The following is a 16251-nucleotide window of genomic DNA, read 5'->3' as shown; positions in this document are numbered from 1 at the left end:
TTCTTCTCTAAAACTAATTCTATAATTACTATCATAATTTATTTAAGAAGTTACACATTACTCATATGCTGAACATTTAGAATTAGTATTAAAAAATATTTTAATGAAAGTCCCAATTGGCATGAATTACTTATTATTAAGTAAAATGAACATCCTTTCAAATACACACAATGCTACTTAAATTAAAAATATCAATAACTACCTTTTTTTCCTCAAAACCAGATTTCGGTGTTTTACCTTACCATTGAGGAAAACAATGTTCACATTTTACATTTTTAAAATATTTTAAAATTCCATTTATTATATATTCAACTGTAACTGAACTGAATATTTTACCTTGAGTGGACAGAGAGGGCTGTTCCTGAAGCTTTTCCTGTGACAAGAGACCCAAATAACTGAGGACAACATATTTTGTTTCATAATGAAAACCTACAGGTACAGCGGTAGAGGATGCCATTGAGTTGCTTCCAAAATTCCGTAGGATTATGGTCCACGTAATGTTTTCTTCGTTTATAATCTAAATAAGCAAAAATATACATTTTAGAAATTTGCAACCATATTCTGATCATTTATGTCAGCACATATATCAACATAAATATTCTAGGAAATAAAAAGTTAAATAAACTTTATATAGCAAGTTGCCAAATTTATCATTACATGTATTTTAGGATTACCTGACTTGCTGACAAGACTTGTGAAAAAAGATCTTGGAATAGCAGTAGACTGCAAACTGAACATGACTCATAGGTGTGACAATGGTTTAGAAAAAGTAAATGCAATGTTAGGTTGTATTAAAAGAAGTATATTTTATTCTGCAATGGTCAAACTTTATTCTAATAAGTCTGAACAACCTGGAACGGGTTAGAGGAGAGCACTAAGTGGGAAAAAAAGGAGGGAATGTTTAGCATTAAGAATACTGAGTGGGATATGACAGCACTAAATGAAGCCACAAAAAACACTAAGTTTTTTTCTCTATCATCCCAAAAAGTAAAACTTAAAATAATAGATGTATAGGAAGTAGAATATTAATCTGTCTGTCTGTCTGTCTGTCTGTCTGTCTGTCTGTCTGTCTGTCTATCTATCTATCTATCTATCTATCTATCTATCTATCTATCTATCTCCTAACAGGAACAGTGATTCAGCTGATGAAACAATTGCCCAGATGTCCCTTCATTAAATATATTCAATCAGGGGTCTATTGGTCATGGATACTTTAATTTGGATTCCTGCATGGAATGTGATAGTGTAAACAGTCCCTTTGAATTCTATTGTTCTATAAAATCCTCTACAAATTGACACAGAAAAAGCTTTACTAAGCTTCTCGCCTGAACAGCATAATAAGAAATTCCATCAGAAATTCCATCTGCATCCTCCTCCCCCTTAGGTTTTGGGTGTTTGCCTCTGACCCATTTCTCTTTTTTCCTGATAGTGGCATAGAGGACACAACTGCCAGTTCCACTGTATCTTGTGTGTTCCCCACAGCCTGCTGAACAGTTGATCAATAACTACTAGAGGAACTGAATAGGAAAGCAAGAAAGTCAGCTCTAGAGGAAGCCCTTTACAGTAATTAGCTGTCTGGAAATGCTGGTTTAGACAGTCGGTACAACTGATAAATTGCAACCAGCTTAAGAATTGTCTGCCGAAATACATTAAAAAAATGGACATTATGTGAACTATATTTCAAAGTTTTAATTAAACAAATGGATAACATAATATATTTTCATAATACTATCAGTTAGTAAAGTTATTTTGAAATTTTCTAAAGATAAATCCAATCTGGCCATGATATTTGTCATTCTATCACCTATTATTTTACAGAAACAGTCTTTAGATGCAGATGTCCCTACTGTAACATGTACAATAAAATATGCAAATATATTGATCAGCTGGGTTTTTTTATAGGAGGTAGGTTAATAATAAGTTTGCAGTTTTAGTCATATCTAGTAAGCCTGCTTTCTCTTCTAACCCTTAAAGCAGCTGTTATCTTTTTCTGCAATTGTGTAGCTATCCTCCGCACACAGACTATGGGTTCTAGCCTCGCCTTAACATGAAGCCAGCTGGGTGACCTTGGGCCAGTCACTCTCTTTCAGCCCCAGAAATGAGTCAATGATAAACCGTTTGTGAAATCTTGCCAAGAAAACTGAATGAACTAGTCCAGTCAGTTGCCAGGCATCAACAGATTTGAAGGCATGCATATACATATGTGCACACACACACACACTTAACTATTTCATGACACAGAAGTAGTCCTCAGTTAATGACACCAATTGGGACTGGAATTTCTGTCACGAAATAATGTGATTGTAAAGCAAAATGTCATGTAATTACACCACTTAGCTGTCAGTCATTTCAGTTTAAACCAGAAATCATGGAGATACATATTGAAAAGAATTCCAATACATAAATAATTCATTCAATTACTGTAAATGAAAAAATACCAATTGCTAAAATAATATTCTAAAGAGGTTTGCTATCTGTCACTTCTCAGTTTAATAGTGTATATAATTTTCCTATTACTATATGAATATATAAAGCTAATTAACATATTATGAAGGAATGTGAGGTAGGCAAAAAAGCCTTTAATGTCTAAAGGATCAATTTAAATATATCAAACATTTTCAGCTTAGAAATCTGTTGCATATTTTACAATAGTTGTAAAATGTTTTGCTACAATTGTAACAAATTTCAGGATGTTACAAAACAACTACAATAGGAGAAATGGCCAAACACAAAAAATCTATTTAAAAGAAAGCAAATATATGAAGTTACTTCCCACCACTCCTCTAGCTTTCTAGGATGCTCTATCATTTTACCTCACCTCTTTTCGGGATAGGTAGCTTTACTGTTCTACAGTCATCATTTTTATTTAGGCCGAGCTCTCCTGCTCTCCTTCCATTCAAAACTTTATACCCACATTTAGTTGTCAACCCAGGAATAGCAGTCCTGTTGGCTCATGTTCCTTTTCTGCCCATGCAAATTTTTGCCTGCCAGAGAGATTCATACCCCAACTGATTATGGGCAATTATGTCTGTCCTGTGCTTTCTTCTCTTCGTACCCAATGGGTTAGAATTATTACAGAGAGTAAGGAAGATGACTGTTATGGAAGTATGAAAAATCTGTAATTTAGGCAAAAGGGAGGAGGAGACCAGCAAGATCAGCCTTGCAAAGTTCTGTTATTATGGCAAATAAAAGTATTTTTCTTTCTGGTGGTTTCTTGGTCTGGTCTGCCTACAGGCTTTGATTAATGGTTAACAGTTACCTCTTCAAAGGTATGTACTGTACTCCCAGCATAATCACAAGGATATCCCACCAACTGATTATGTCTCTGCCAGAAAAAAAACTTTTGGGACACAAGATTTTTAATCCTAGTGGCGGGCAAAACAGGAACAAGAGCTATCCTATCAGCCCACAAAGTGGACAGTACCCCTATAATCAGATCATAGACCATGTGCCCCTTTTCCATTCCATTTCTTCCCTTTAAGTGGAGAAAGATAGCAGGGCCCTCCACAGCCCCAGAAACCTTGGGGCAAGCCCTTGGCACAGAGGCCCGCTGAAATCACCAGGCCAGGCCAAGTTCCACCTGCTGAGACCAAACGATGCTCCCACCCTCAGTACAGAACCGTGACTACTAAACCCATGCTTCCCAGCTAGCTCTGAGGAGACTGGGTCATACAAAACATGAAGGGAACCCTTTCGGTGACTGGGAGGGGGCCACAAAACCCCTCGTGGGGTGACCTAAGTAAAAGTGGGGAGGGGGAAACCGGGAAAGGGGGGGGAGAAAGATGACAAGGAAGTACCCCCCCCCCGCCAACGCACCCACGTTTTAGGATTCCGACCTCCCATCACGGCCTCCCCCCTCCCGGGTCAACTGCCTCCTGATCGCGCAACTAACCGCCCTTCACCCTCGGGACTGCACGCGACCAAGAGGAACCACGCGCGAACGAACCCTGAGGCTGCTTTTCCTTCCCCTCCCCTTCTGGGAAGTGGCGGAGGGGGGAGGAAGGATGAGGGTTTCCTGACTGTTCGGCTTCTTACCTGAGTCTCGCGAGGATAAGACCCCCCCGAAAAAAAAAAAAGAGGCAGAGGTCAAAACGAGGGAGGGCGCGCAACGCTCCCTCGAAAGTGACCCTTGCCGCCTGCCGGTGCTGCGCGCGCAGCAACGAACTCCGCTCCCCTCCTCGTCACTCCTCCAGAAAAGCAGCTGCCGTGGCCGCCATGCTGGGCGAGGGCAGAAGAAGGGTTTTGAAGGCGGCGGGCGCGCACGAGGGCGTGTGACGTCACCTAGAGCGCAGCGGAGGAGGTGACTAAGCAGATACACGCCGAGATCTCGGCTTAGCGAGAGCTTTTGAAATCAACGTGGTTAAACGCTCGGACATAGAGATAGGAAATGTCGAGTTGTACGGTGTGGTATTCAGTTTTTTTTCCCCAATAGTCTCAGCGGCTTCATACTTGTTTTTTTTTGTTTGTTCGTTTATTTCACAGTTTTTATAACCTGTTCCTATCTATAGATTTGGCATCGTGAACAACAATATAGAAGCTAAAACAAAAGACATGCAATTAATACATGCACACAATGACACTCCTGGTTACAGGCAAATTGTAAACCAGTATTTCTCAAACTTGATAACATTAACATGTTTAGACTTCAAGTCCCAGAATTCCACAACTAACCTGGCTGGGGAATTCTGGGAATTGAAATCCACATATCTTAAAGTTGTCAAGTTTGAGAAACACTGGTAAGTTTTTCAAGTATTGGAATAAAAAGGCTACTCAGACCTAGAGTATCTTCTGGCCTATGGCACCCTAGATGTGATTGTCTCTTCAATAATCTACCCAACATTCCAGTTTGGAGAATCTGCAGTTTCTTGACCATCCCCAAAGATGGATTTTATAAGATAAATACTGGAATTATAACTTGTAAAGATGAAGGTCTCCACCTCCTATGGAAGCCTCTCAGTTTGGCTTTGCCTTTTATTTTCTGCTGTTAAAAATCAGAGAGCCAAAAAATGTCTTATTTTTCTTGTGCTTTCTTCCTACTGACAAATCTACGCATCTTACAGGGGACTAATTTTAATGGATTTTATATTTTAAAAAGCATTTAGAAGAATCCAATCCTCAAACAATTAACAGCCTTTACAATTTCCCTATTATGTTAAATAGGGAGTCATGTTACTTGAGATCTTGGAAACTCGGTAATTAGCAACAGTTTTGCCACTCAATTTGCACTACTGTAGCCTAATTCAATCTTTTTTTAAAAAAATGAGGGGAGCGAGGAACTCTTGGACAGACTTCCATCGCTTTTCTTAATGTAGATGGCTTATCCCAGGGGTCTTCACACTTGGCCCTTTTATGACTTGTGGACTTCAATTCCCAGAATTCCTCAGCCAGCGTGCACGCTGGCTGAGGAATTCTGGGAGTTGAAGTCCACAAGTCATAAAAGGGCCAAGTTTGAAAACCCCTGGGTTATCCGATATGTGCCAGAAATTCCTCATCCGGACGTAAAGCGCGCCGCTCTTCCTTATTACAATTCCGAAGTCCCCGAGTGAAGCCCAGGAAGACGGTCCCTTCTGAGATGATTACGTCACTGAGTTCTTATCTCCCATTGGTGTAACGCCAGTAAATAAGGGGCGGGGCCTGGGTGACGTAGACTGTCAGCTGCGGCAGCTCCTGAGAGTGACCTGAACCGGATCTGATTGGGTCCTATTCCCTTCAGCCTGCCGGAGTCCGGTTCGAGCGGACGCTTCACCTTCTGTCCTCGAGCCTTCGCTTCTTCACCCCGCGTTCATCATGGCGCTGAGCGATGCCGATGTTCAGAAGCAGGTACGGCGGGGTGGGGTCGGTCTCGGGAGTAGCCCTTAGCGCTCCCCTCGGCCTGCTGCTCTCGGGAGAGGGAGACGCCAGGAACCGGTGAATGGACACATAAGTCAGCGCATCCGGAAGGCGCCCCGCTTCGAGCCGGCTGGGCTCGGCTGAGTGGACGCTAAAATCCCTCCGGCGGGCAGGAGGGCCGGAGAGTCAGTTGAGGGCGCCCGTTAGTCAAGCGCAGTTGCTGCCCAGGGAGACCCACCGGGAAGGGGCATCGTTTGGCAGCCTGACTGCCTCGAGGTCTCTTGGTGATCTGACGCGAGAAAGAGAAATCCTCCGTCCGTGGCAAGTGTCCGTGGAGATCCTCTATCGCCCAGGGTCACGGTTGTCCCAAAGGTGCTTTTCAAAAGGCAACTTTCAAGCTAAGGACCGACCTTCAGAGTGCTAACGACCAGATGACTGCAAAGAATATGAATCCTTCTGTTCTCCACCATTCAGTCAGAACCAAGAAGCTTCTAGGATGAGAAAGGAAATGTTTTCAAAGAAAAAAAAAAAGTCCAGTTGCCTTTTGAAAAACACCTTTGGGGACTTTCCGTTGCAAGCTCCGCAAAAGGACAATGAGCAAAGTAGCTCTAAGTCTCTTTTGGGTTTCATCCACTGGGATTGGCTTCTGAATAAAACGGCGCAGCGTTTAATGCATCATATGTGTCATGTAATTTTGGTTATATCTGCACAGAAGTAAATCTCACTTGTGATTCAGAAGCGATTTATTCCCAAATGTGCACAAAATTGAGAGTTTTTTTTTAACATTTCTGAACTCTTTAAGTCATTTTTTTTACTGTATTGTCACAAAATTTATTATCTTGAAAGTGGTATCTGTTGATGAGGTAGATTGAGAAGAAAATAATGCAATACTAGACTTTTCTCTGTCTGCTGTGCAATATCATGCTGTTTAATTCTGCAAATTAATATAGTTGAGCAATTGCTTCTCTAGTTCCCTTCAAATAACCTTGTTAATACAGATAATTTTTTGACACACATGGAAAGTGGCTGCATTTTATTGTCATGATTGTGAGTATAGAATTTTGATGCAAAAGGGTAGTTTCCAACATGTGACCTTGAATTAATGTCCTTGGAGAGTGAATAGTTGTTTTGTAAGAAATATCCCAAGAATGTCTTTTGGGCACGGCTTAGATAGAATGTCAACAACTACTTGAATTCAATCCTGATTACTTCAAAAAGATTATCTGGTTTTATATCCAGAATTCTCAGTGTGGAATTCTGTGTGCTATGAAGGTCTTATTGAAGATTAAAATGAAATTTTGAGGTGAGGGGAAATGGAAATAGTTGTTCCTGGATGATGTCTTAGAATGTCTTAGATTATAAGATATAAGAAATAGATATGGTAAAGATTGCTTCTGGTAGGGATTATACTTTAATTAGAAGGGGCTCACTTGAATTCCAGTAGATGAATGAACTTTTATTATGATCAAAGTACAATATGTATACAATGAGATTGGCTGAGCCTCTCTCCATGCCCCCCACAACTCACAGTGACAATGTATTTCACAATAAAGAGCCACCATAAGGAAAACAAATGAAAATTGATATTACATATGTTTGTCATGGAATCTGCAAAGATGTGTTGTCTTGATAGCACAGGGAGAACTATACAGATTAGTTGATCTTGCAGGTAACTTGGACCTAAACTCTGCAATGTTTTGTACACCCAAATTGGCACCTTGAACTGGGCTTGGAAAGCAACTAGCAACCTGTACAGTTGTTTGTACATAAAGATGATAGGCACTTCCACCTCATGGGTTTGGGGGGCAATTTTGGACTATCAGTAACTCATTCTTGTGATTAAGAAGTTTCAGAGTCAACTATATATTTGTAAACCACCCAGAGGCATACAAGTATGATGGGTGGTATAGAAATTTGATAAATATTCCTGTAATTTTATATCTGGGGTTGATGCTCAGCTGTAAGATATTTTAAATAATGGTTTGACTTTATATGGAGGGTAATTTATGCCACTTCTATATAGAATGTTTGATTGATATATACATTTGATTGACTGAAATAAATCTTGTCCTAACAATTTGCCAGGAGAGACAGACCTAAACTGCAAGAGGGCAAGGAAGGATTCTCATATCATGGAAAGGAAGAACTGAAAAAGCTAATGATTAATGTTCACATTCATGAGAAAATAGGAAGTTCTGCTTCCACTGAACGTTTGAGGGAAGAACAAGCTTGTGAAATTCTGGCATTGTGTTTTTAATTGGTCCCATTGAAGCATTGTTTGATACCAGTGCTTATCATTACTAATGCACCTATTGGTTAAAAATTAAATAACTGTATATGTGTCACTTCGTGGTATATAGAAAACAGATGGTACAAAAGACAGTACTGTAGGAAGGAAAATATTGTTTAACATACAAATATGTTTTTAGATGCAGATGTCCCTGCATATTGTTTAACTTTAACATATGAATAAACTTGAAAATGTAAGCCATAGGACAATTGCTAATTATTAAAACATACTGAAAAAATAATGGCTTTTGCTTAATAAAGAATGTTGAGGCCATCTGCAAGAATATCACTTCTAAATTCATACTGGCAGACTATTTTTTTTAATTGTAACTTCCCTGCAATGTGATGGAATTTTACATGATACAATATTGTATGTGTGGTTTGATTGTCCTTTAAAGCTTACCTTGCTGACTGTAAATAATGCCCTTTAGAGTAAAACCAGCCTGAGCTGGGTGTGAGTTGGAATATTTCACTGAATTTTGCAGTGAGCCAGCTGATTCTGGTAAAGCAATGTTCCCTAGTAGCCCATGAACTGGCCATACTTGGTTTACACGAATATCTTCTTCCTTAGAATTGATGATGATGTCTCTTTACTCTCACTGAGAGTTTTCTTAACCTGCACATGGAAGATTCTAAACCAGTGGTTCTCAACCTTTTTAATGCCGCGACTCCTCAACCGGTCGTAAGTCGAGAACTACTCAACTGGTGCAGCACCGTTTGCAGAATGGGACTTTTGGCGGGCTCAGCAGGGCAGAGACAGCCTGGACAATTCCTATTGGCTTTTGAAAGCCAATAGAAGTAGACTCTATTCAAGAGAATCTATTCTATTGGCTTTCAAAAGCCAATAGAATAAAACAGAATAAAATAGAATAAAAGGGAGTAGCACAGCTAAGGAAAAGGGGGAAAAAATGGCGGACTGCGTTGTTTGGTGACCCCCATGAAATGGTCGTTCGACCCCAAATGGGGTCCCGACCCACAGGTTGAGAACCACTGTTCTAAACAGATCAGGATATTTATCCATCAAATAATTTAGTCCTTTGAAAGCAAAACATGACACATGGAAATACTTTGTATCTATATTATCCACAAACCATACCAACTTGGCACTGAAATCAATGGGAATTTAAGTATACCTGATTAAGTAATGTAATCATTATTTGCTAGTAACATTTATAACAGAATAGATATTTCCTGTTCCAAAAACATGCAGGCCTTCCTATGATGTACCAAACCAATCTAATTCACCATCTTTGTGTGACTGTAAATTTACAGTTTAGTAAATGCCACCTAGGATTGTGTAGCAGACCACAGTATGTAATGTTTTTTGGTTCCTGCCTTAATTATTTTTACAAGTAACTCAAGGCAGCAAATATATCTACCCCAACTTCCTCCTTTTATTGTCCCCATAACATTGTCCCCAAAAATTTATTGTCTCCTGCTTTCCAGTCTAGATGCTTTAACCACTAGACCAAACTGGCCCTCTTTAATAGCATTCATCTTTAGGGCCCTGTTGCTGGCAAGTGGAAGCAGGCTGATAACTACAGCAAGTATTTTCTGCTTATGGACTTCTCATCTCTGGAAACTGATGAATCTGTTATGTTGCAAGGTTACATTACTGTGGTATAGGGTGAATTTGGTTTCCCCTGTTCTTTCCCCATAAAGTATTAAACTATCTGCCATCTGAAGTAGTAATCCTACCTCCAAAACTGTAAAGCAATATGGCATTGGAATGCAATTTCAGTTCTTAAGCTTCTGTGAACAATAAATACCTGTAACTACAAAGTATCCAGTTAATAACAATTTGGTTGGTGTTGGAGAGTCTTTTTCTGTTTTTATTATTTTAAAAAAATACACCGCTTGTGAACTGGGAAAGTCTGTAATGTTCAACGACAAAATGTATCTGCTAGTTTCCATGGAAAATATTATTTTTGTTACAGATTAAACACATGATGGCTTTCATTGAGCAGGAAGCCAATGAAAAGGCAGAAGAAATAGATGCTAAGGTAAATGAAAAACATTTCAATGTTTCTTGTGTGTATAATCCCCATAGAGGGCCTGTGTGGTTTCCTCAAATATCTAAAATTCAATTGTGCCCAGTCAGGTTATGATTAAAATCATTTTATTTAGCTAATATGTACTTAAAGCAATTATATTATACTTCAAAATAAATGAAGGATATTGTTTTAAAAGTTGCCATTCTGTTCTGACCTATGCATTATACACAGAACAACATCACCAAGTATTTATTCCAAACTAATATGCATGAAGTTGCAATTTAATGGATTGTTTTATCTTTTTTGGAAGACAAAACTTGTTATATATCACTAATGGTAACAATTTGAAACCAGCATTTTTTTAAAAGCATTAAAGTGTGTGACTTTATATTACTAAACAAACTTGCTGGTATGAATTTCTAGATCTATCAGGATATATGACTATTGTAAAATTATTCTTATTGGGATTTAGTTTGTTAGAACTGATTTCAATTGCTAGCACACTGTATATTTTTAATGAATATTAATCACTATTCCATTCTTTCAGAATTCTAGTCAATACTTTAGGTACTCCATATGACTAAATCCATGGGGTTTGCTTGAACTTATCTGTTTGCTTGTAGGCTGAAGAAGAATTTAACATTGAGAAAGGTCGACTTGTTCAGACACAAAGGTTGAAGATCATGGAGTACTATGAAAAGAAAGAAAAACAAATAGAACAGCAAAAGAAAATGTATGTAATGGAAGATGTCAAAGCTTATTTTAGACTGTGAACAATAAAAGAACTAGCCATGAGCTTAAACTGATTAGTAAAAGCATGCAAAGATTTGTTTACCCATTGCCCATTTCCAATGTTTACTGGTTTATATGATTTTTTTTTCTTCTGCTTAAGACATTGTTTTAAAATCAGTGACTGTTAGCCAGTGATGTAGAAAATAACTGAGGTAAATGCTTTCAAGAGATTGTTTGGATATCACTTGTATAAAAAGAATGTTGTTGTTTAGACTTTATGGCTGAAGTTGATACAGTAGGTTACAGACCGAGTCTTTCCCACAATAAAAAATTATGAGATTTTCACTGCAGAAACAGTAATATTTCAGCGTACGATTTCAGTTTGCAAAGTTTCTTCATCAGCAGTATGTGCTGTTGATTAAACCAGAATGTAGAACGATTGAATGGGGGATTGAGTAGGAATTGAGACCTTTTAAAATAGAATAAAGAAGGAAGGCTGGCAGCAAGGTTCAAGAAAGGCTACTTCTGGTAACCATATAGTACTCCCAAGAGGCCTACTAAACCCAGGCTTTGCTGCTTGAGCATTTTGGGAGTTAGTCTGTCACGTGCTTGTGAGAATGTATGATTAGTGTCTGCTGCTTCACTATCTGAGCCTTCTTGTACTCTGTTTCATTTTTTCCCATCTGTCTTACAGTCAGATGTCCAACCTGATGAATCAGGCGAGACTGAAGGTTCTCAAAGCAAGAGATGATCTGATTGCAGTAAGTCTGGCCATCTCTTTATAAGATCTTTTTTTCATTATTTGTCTGAAAAATACACTGTAGTGTTTACCTTCCTTTGTTCTTGTAATATATCTTTCAAGAAAATATTTGTAATATATGTTTTATCGTGAGGGGCAGATGTGCTAGAAATATAGAATAATGACCTTATCTCTGCATTGTTTCCTTTGTTGAAGAAGAGCAAAATACTTAATGGAGTCTTTTTCATCCCATTAGTCAGATAGTGATGAACATTTCCACTGAATAAGTATTAGATGTTGCATAAAGGGAAAATTAAGGTTTGGGAATATGAACTCAGATAATATTTGTATAGGGTAGGTTCTAGTTCTCAGATTATAAGCTTGTAACCTAAATTGTACTACTTCAGGTTAGGACTTTATATGCCTTATTGCTTTACCCTTAAAACAATTCTTTGCCTACAGTAAACATTGCTTAATGCCTCTAGTCACTCAAGTGAAGACATAGCATTGTAGTGGTAATACCAGTGCTCTTGAGTACAACCCAATTAATTGTGTGGAGACATATTAAGAGGTGCAAGTTGAAGGAAAAAGGTTAAGACCACCCAAATAATCCCAGACTATGCTCTACTAGAGGCATAGTCACATAGTAATAGTCACATGCAGGCAGTATTTAGGGTTTCTCTTTTTGAGCTTTCTTGCGTTACAGACTGCTACTTAGAAAAGTAGCAGTATGCAAAAAGGCAACATCTGGCATTGAAATTATGGCATCCATTGAATTGTGTTTGTGAAATAGAGGCATAAAGGAGAAGTTAAGTCAGTCTGCTGGATAACATATAGTGCAATTCAAGACACATCACAAATATCCAAATAGTCTTCACTTAATAATCCTAACTGGAACCAGAATTACTGTTGCTCGGCAAAGCAATTACTAGGCAAAATGTCATGTGATCACACTAGTTAGTAACAGCAGTTCCAGTAGTCCCATTTGTGGTCATTAGGTGAGGACTGCACCACAGAACCATAGTCATGTGACCAGATTATGCTGTGACCGGTTGTAAAGCTGACCTGCCCAAACATATGGTCATGTGACCTATAGTGATGAGGTTCATGCTTCTTCCATCCTAAATTCCACTGGTATCCTGGTCCCTGAGAGAAGTTGCATTCATAAGTATCAGTTGCAATGAAATTTCTCACTTCAGGCCGGCGGGAGAATAAGATTTTTCTGACTTGATTTTTCTTCCCTCTGTAATATAGGACTTGCTGAGCGAAGCCAAGCAGAGATTGGCTAAAGTAGTGAAGGATACAGGCAGGTACCAAACCCTGCTGGATGGCTTAGTCCTACAGGTAATGGGATCCTAGACATATGCCAGTATCGCTAGATGAAACTTACACTGTTCCTGTGGAGTTCTCTGACTGGATGTTAGTTATATCTGCCTTTACTGCAATACTTTTTTAGTAGTTTATATTTGAAGCTACATTGAGCTTTTATGTTCTCTTTTATAAAGGGATTGTATCAATTACTTGAGGCTAGAATGTCGGTCCGTTGCAGGAAACAGGATCTTCCCTTAGTAAAGGTAAGGATTTTATGTATATTAGACAAAACAGAAATAAAATAACATTTGACCCCAAAAAATCCTTATAGCTATATTACAAAAGTTACAGAATCCCATATCTTATTGTTTAATTTTTTTTGTTAAAAGAACTAAATGGGGGCGGTCCTGGAGTGATGCCCAGGCTTGATCAAAGCAGCAACACAGATTATATTGTCCCCATGTGAGGTCCTTGGTGCTCACTGAGCTTGATTATTTTCTTGCAGATGTTTCATTACCCAACTAGGTAATATCATCAGTGCTAGTAAGGAATGGGCTTAGCTCTCAGTTTATATTGTATTGTTCTTAGTCTCTTTGTACTTATACTTACATCCATCCACCAATTGTTACTTATTCTGCTAATAAAAACATTCTAAGAGGTCCACAGTTGTGGTTCTCTTGGTCTCTGTAGATGTAGTGCGTGCTTCTAGCTCCCACTGGGACCTCATCAAGAATGTATGTGCTTTATCTGCAATGCGAACAGCATGGGAAGAACTGAATTATATAATCTTACACTATTAGATCAGTTTTGTCTCTCCCTGGCAATGGCATTCAGAAATGTTTCTTCATCATTAGATGCCTGTGTTGTTTTACTAGAAATATTGACAAGTGATTCTAAACCTACAAGGAAAGATACAAAATAGATGTTCTTTTGCTGACCAATAAGTGTTTATTATTCTTATATCCCAGTCCTGAAAGACCAATGAATAGTTGCTATCAAACTTTGGAATTTCCATACCAAGAGAAGTCAAGCTAGTTCTTCTGTCTGTTGACAGGAATAAATAAAGTTAGCAGTTTCTAACTGTTGGAGCTGGGAGTATGTGTGGAGTGTGTGTTGAATTGATGGTAGTATAGCTTTAAACAAATTGTATACTTCTAGGAACTGGAATAGAATCAAATACTTGTTTACATATATGTATGAATCCTGTTTCAGAATGCAGTCCAGAAGAGTATTCCGATGTATAAAAATTCCACCAAAAAAGATGTTGATGTTCAAATTGATCAGAACAATTTTCTTCCAGAAGACATGTAAGAAAGATACACAGCTAAGAAAAAGTAACTTAATTTAGTGATAAATAAATAATTTACCTTGCATAAGGTAAATGAACGGGATTTTCTCTTATCAAATGTAGTTTAGTGGGAATTTGCATTGTCCTGTACTTGATAGCATGGATTGGGCATATCCAGTGGCCTTGGTTTTTATTTAGACTGGGAAGTTAAACCAGCCCTGTAGATAGATTTGTCTTTTCTGGTCTTTATAGATTGAAACAATGATATTTTAGACCCTGGGCATCCTATAGTGGTTTGAAGGCTTATTTTTATGCCATTCTCTTTTATTTTGGTTTTAATTCTCTGTGTACCTCCCAGATTCACTACTGTGAGATGGGGAGCTTCTTACTCCTATTTATTTAGTTATTTATTTAGCAAACTTCTAACCATCATAATCAGTGACTAAGAATAGTGGGAATGGTTTCATGTGCCAACATGTTCATTAGCATGTATTTTTCTCTTCTAGAGCTGGAGGTGTTGAAATTTATAACAGTGACGGTAAAATTAAGGTATCTAATACACTGGAAAGTCGTCTGGATCTCATTGCTCAGCAGGTAAGCCTAGAAATGTTTCTCTTCTATGAATGAAATGTTTTCCATTTAACTCTGTGCAATCACTCATTCAGTTCTTGGGTCAGCCCTCAGTTTTGTCATGGGACACCATGGCAACTTGAGTGCTGGGTCTACAAGTCCATTACTACCCTCAAACAACAGCCCTGGCCAGCATCAAGAAAAGCTATCTGGGGGGCTACTTGATTTACAAACCCTCCCGAGTCTTGGATTTCAACCTTTTCTCTTATATAAGCTCTTTGCCCATGAGCCAAGGTGGCGCAGCAGTTAGAGTGCAGTACTGCAGGCCACTTTAGCTGACTGTGTTCAGCAGGTCAGCAGTTCAAATTTCACCGGCTCAAGGTTGACTCAGCCTTCCATCCTTCCGGGGTAGGTAAAATGAGGACCCCGATTGTTGGGGACAATGTAAATATATATTTACATTGCTTACTGGTGTACACCGCTTAGAGAGTGCTTGCACTTAAAGCGGTATATAAGTCTCATAAATAAATAAATAAGAGATAGCAATTTCTGGAAAGATTGTGAGATCTGAGGCTTGGTTCAGCTATGATTTCTACCATAAGCATTCTTCAGTATTTAGAAGTAGATCCTATTGCCATCTTTTTATAAGTTGTATGCCTTTTAGTATACTTTTAACTGAATGACTGTTAAGCGTGTTCTAGGAATTTGCTGAGTCATCAAGGAATACTTGGAATTTTTTTTTTCCCCTCAACAGATGATGCCAGAGATCCGGACAGCACTTTTTGGTGCTAACAGTAACAGGAAGTTCATGGACTAAATTCCCAGGAATGCTGGTGGAATTCTCTTCCGTGATGCGCTGAGGGGAAATGCCGGAACATTTCCAGTAAAACAAGGTCCCTTCCCCTAAAATGTACTACTTGCTCTATTGTGTTATCTGAATATGTTTTTCAGTTAAATTATTAACTTTTGCATACTTGCTGTGCTTAGTCTGAGAGAAAGGCAGGAAGAACTGTTTCCAGAGAGTAGTGGCACAGCATCCAAAAATGAAGGCATTTGCACTCTTTGATGTAGACCAATGAGAGAAATAATTTGGAGCTCTGTTGTGATTCTCCAGTATTGTCCTTTCCTTCAAAGCACACCCACCAGTCTGTGCTGCTTATCTATTTTGTTCCTTTCCAAAGCTTACATTTCATGTGCCGATGACTGCAAACCCCAACTTCCCCAGTCTGGTGCTTCCCAGGCCGGGAAAAAAGCAAGTCATGTTAACTTGGTTAGTCCCAGAATTTTGTTCTGTATATGTGATTAAAAGTATATATATAAGTATATATGTAAGTCTTTGGTTATTCGGGTTTTCTCCCGCATCAAATTGGAAGTGTCTTGGCGACGTTTCGACGAAGTCTCATTTGTCATCTTCAGGCTGGTGTTTTCGGCTTCGTGCTTCTAGGATATGTATACACTCTCTCATTGTGTTGAAGTTTATTAAAATGAAAAGCATGCAA

General features: G+C 38.6%; 2 protein-coding genes across 5 annotated transcripts in view; one reads left to right on the top strand and one right to left on the bottom strand.

The window, feature by feature from the left end:
• Nucleotides 1-4221, bottom strand: part of BCL2L13 (BCL2 like 13) — a 47805-nt gene extending 43584 nt beyond the window's left edge. For 2 of the 4 annotated variants that reach the window (XM_039366866.1, XM_039366626.1), the window contains exons 1-2: nucleotides 4036-4221; nucleotides 337-517 (exon numbers count right to left, since the gene is read on the bottom strand). In XM_039366866.1, the coding sequence (XP_039222800.1) occupies nucleotides 337-457 (121 nt within the window). In that variant the 5' untranslated portion in view covers nucleotides 458-517; nucleotides 4036-4221. Of the gene's footprint in view, nucleotides 1-336; nucleotides 518-2226; nucleotides 2245-3946; nucleotides 3992-4035 lie in introns of those variants that run through there. The other 2 variants (XM_039366701.1, XM_039366792.1) reach the window with 2 other exon arrangements.
• A 1433-nt stretch (nucleotides 4222-5654) lies between these two features.
• Nucleotides 5655-16251, top strand: ATP6V1E1 (ATPase H+ transporting V1 subunit E1). Its single transcript, XM_039364041.1, has 9 exons — nucleotides 5655-5820; nucleotides 10056-10121; nucleotides 10736-10845; nucleotides 11539-11605; nucleotides 12838-12927; nucleotides 13089-13157; nucleotides 14107-14201; nucleotides 14689-14776; nucleotides 15507-16251. Exons 1-9 carry the CDS (start codon nucleotides 5788-5790, stop codon nucleotides 15567-15569), a joined length of 681 nt encoding a protein of 226 aa, XP_039219975.1. The 5' UTR covers nucleotides 5655-5787; the 3' UTR covers nucleotides 15570-16251.

This window comes from Crotalus tigris, unplaced genomic scaffold (genome assembly GCF_016545835.1).
Source record: "Crotalus tigris isolate CLP2741 ecotype Arizona unplaced genomic scaffold, ASM1654583v1 scf7180000017541.2806704, whole genome shotgun sequence".
Lineage (NCBI taxonomy): Eukaryota > Metazoa > Chordata > Lepidosauria > Squamata > Viperidae > Crotalus > Crotalus tigris.
This window is presented reverse-complemented; position numbering and strand designations above follow the sequence as displayed.

Coding starts and splice junctions, on each gene's coding strand:
- ATP6V1E1 (XM_039364041.1), top strand. CDS start 5,788: ATGGCGCTGAGCGATGCCGATGTTCAGAAGCAG. Junction 5,821..10,055: donor ATGCCGATGTTCAGAAGCAG/GTACGGCGGGGT, acceptor TTTTTGTTACAG/ATTAAACACATGATGGCTTT. Junction 14,777..15,506: donor TGGATCTCATTGCTCAGCAG/GTAAGCCTAGAA, acceptor TCCCCTCAACAG/ATGATGCCAGAGATCCGGAC.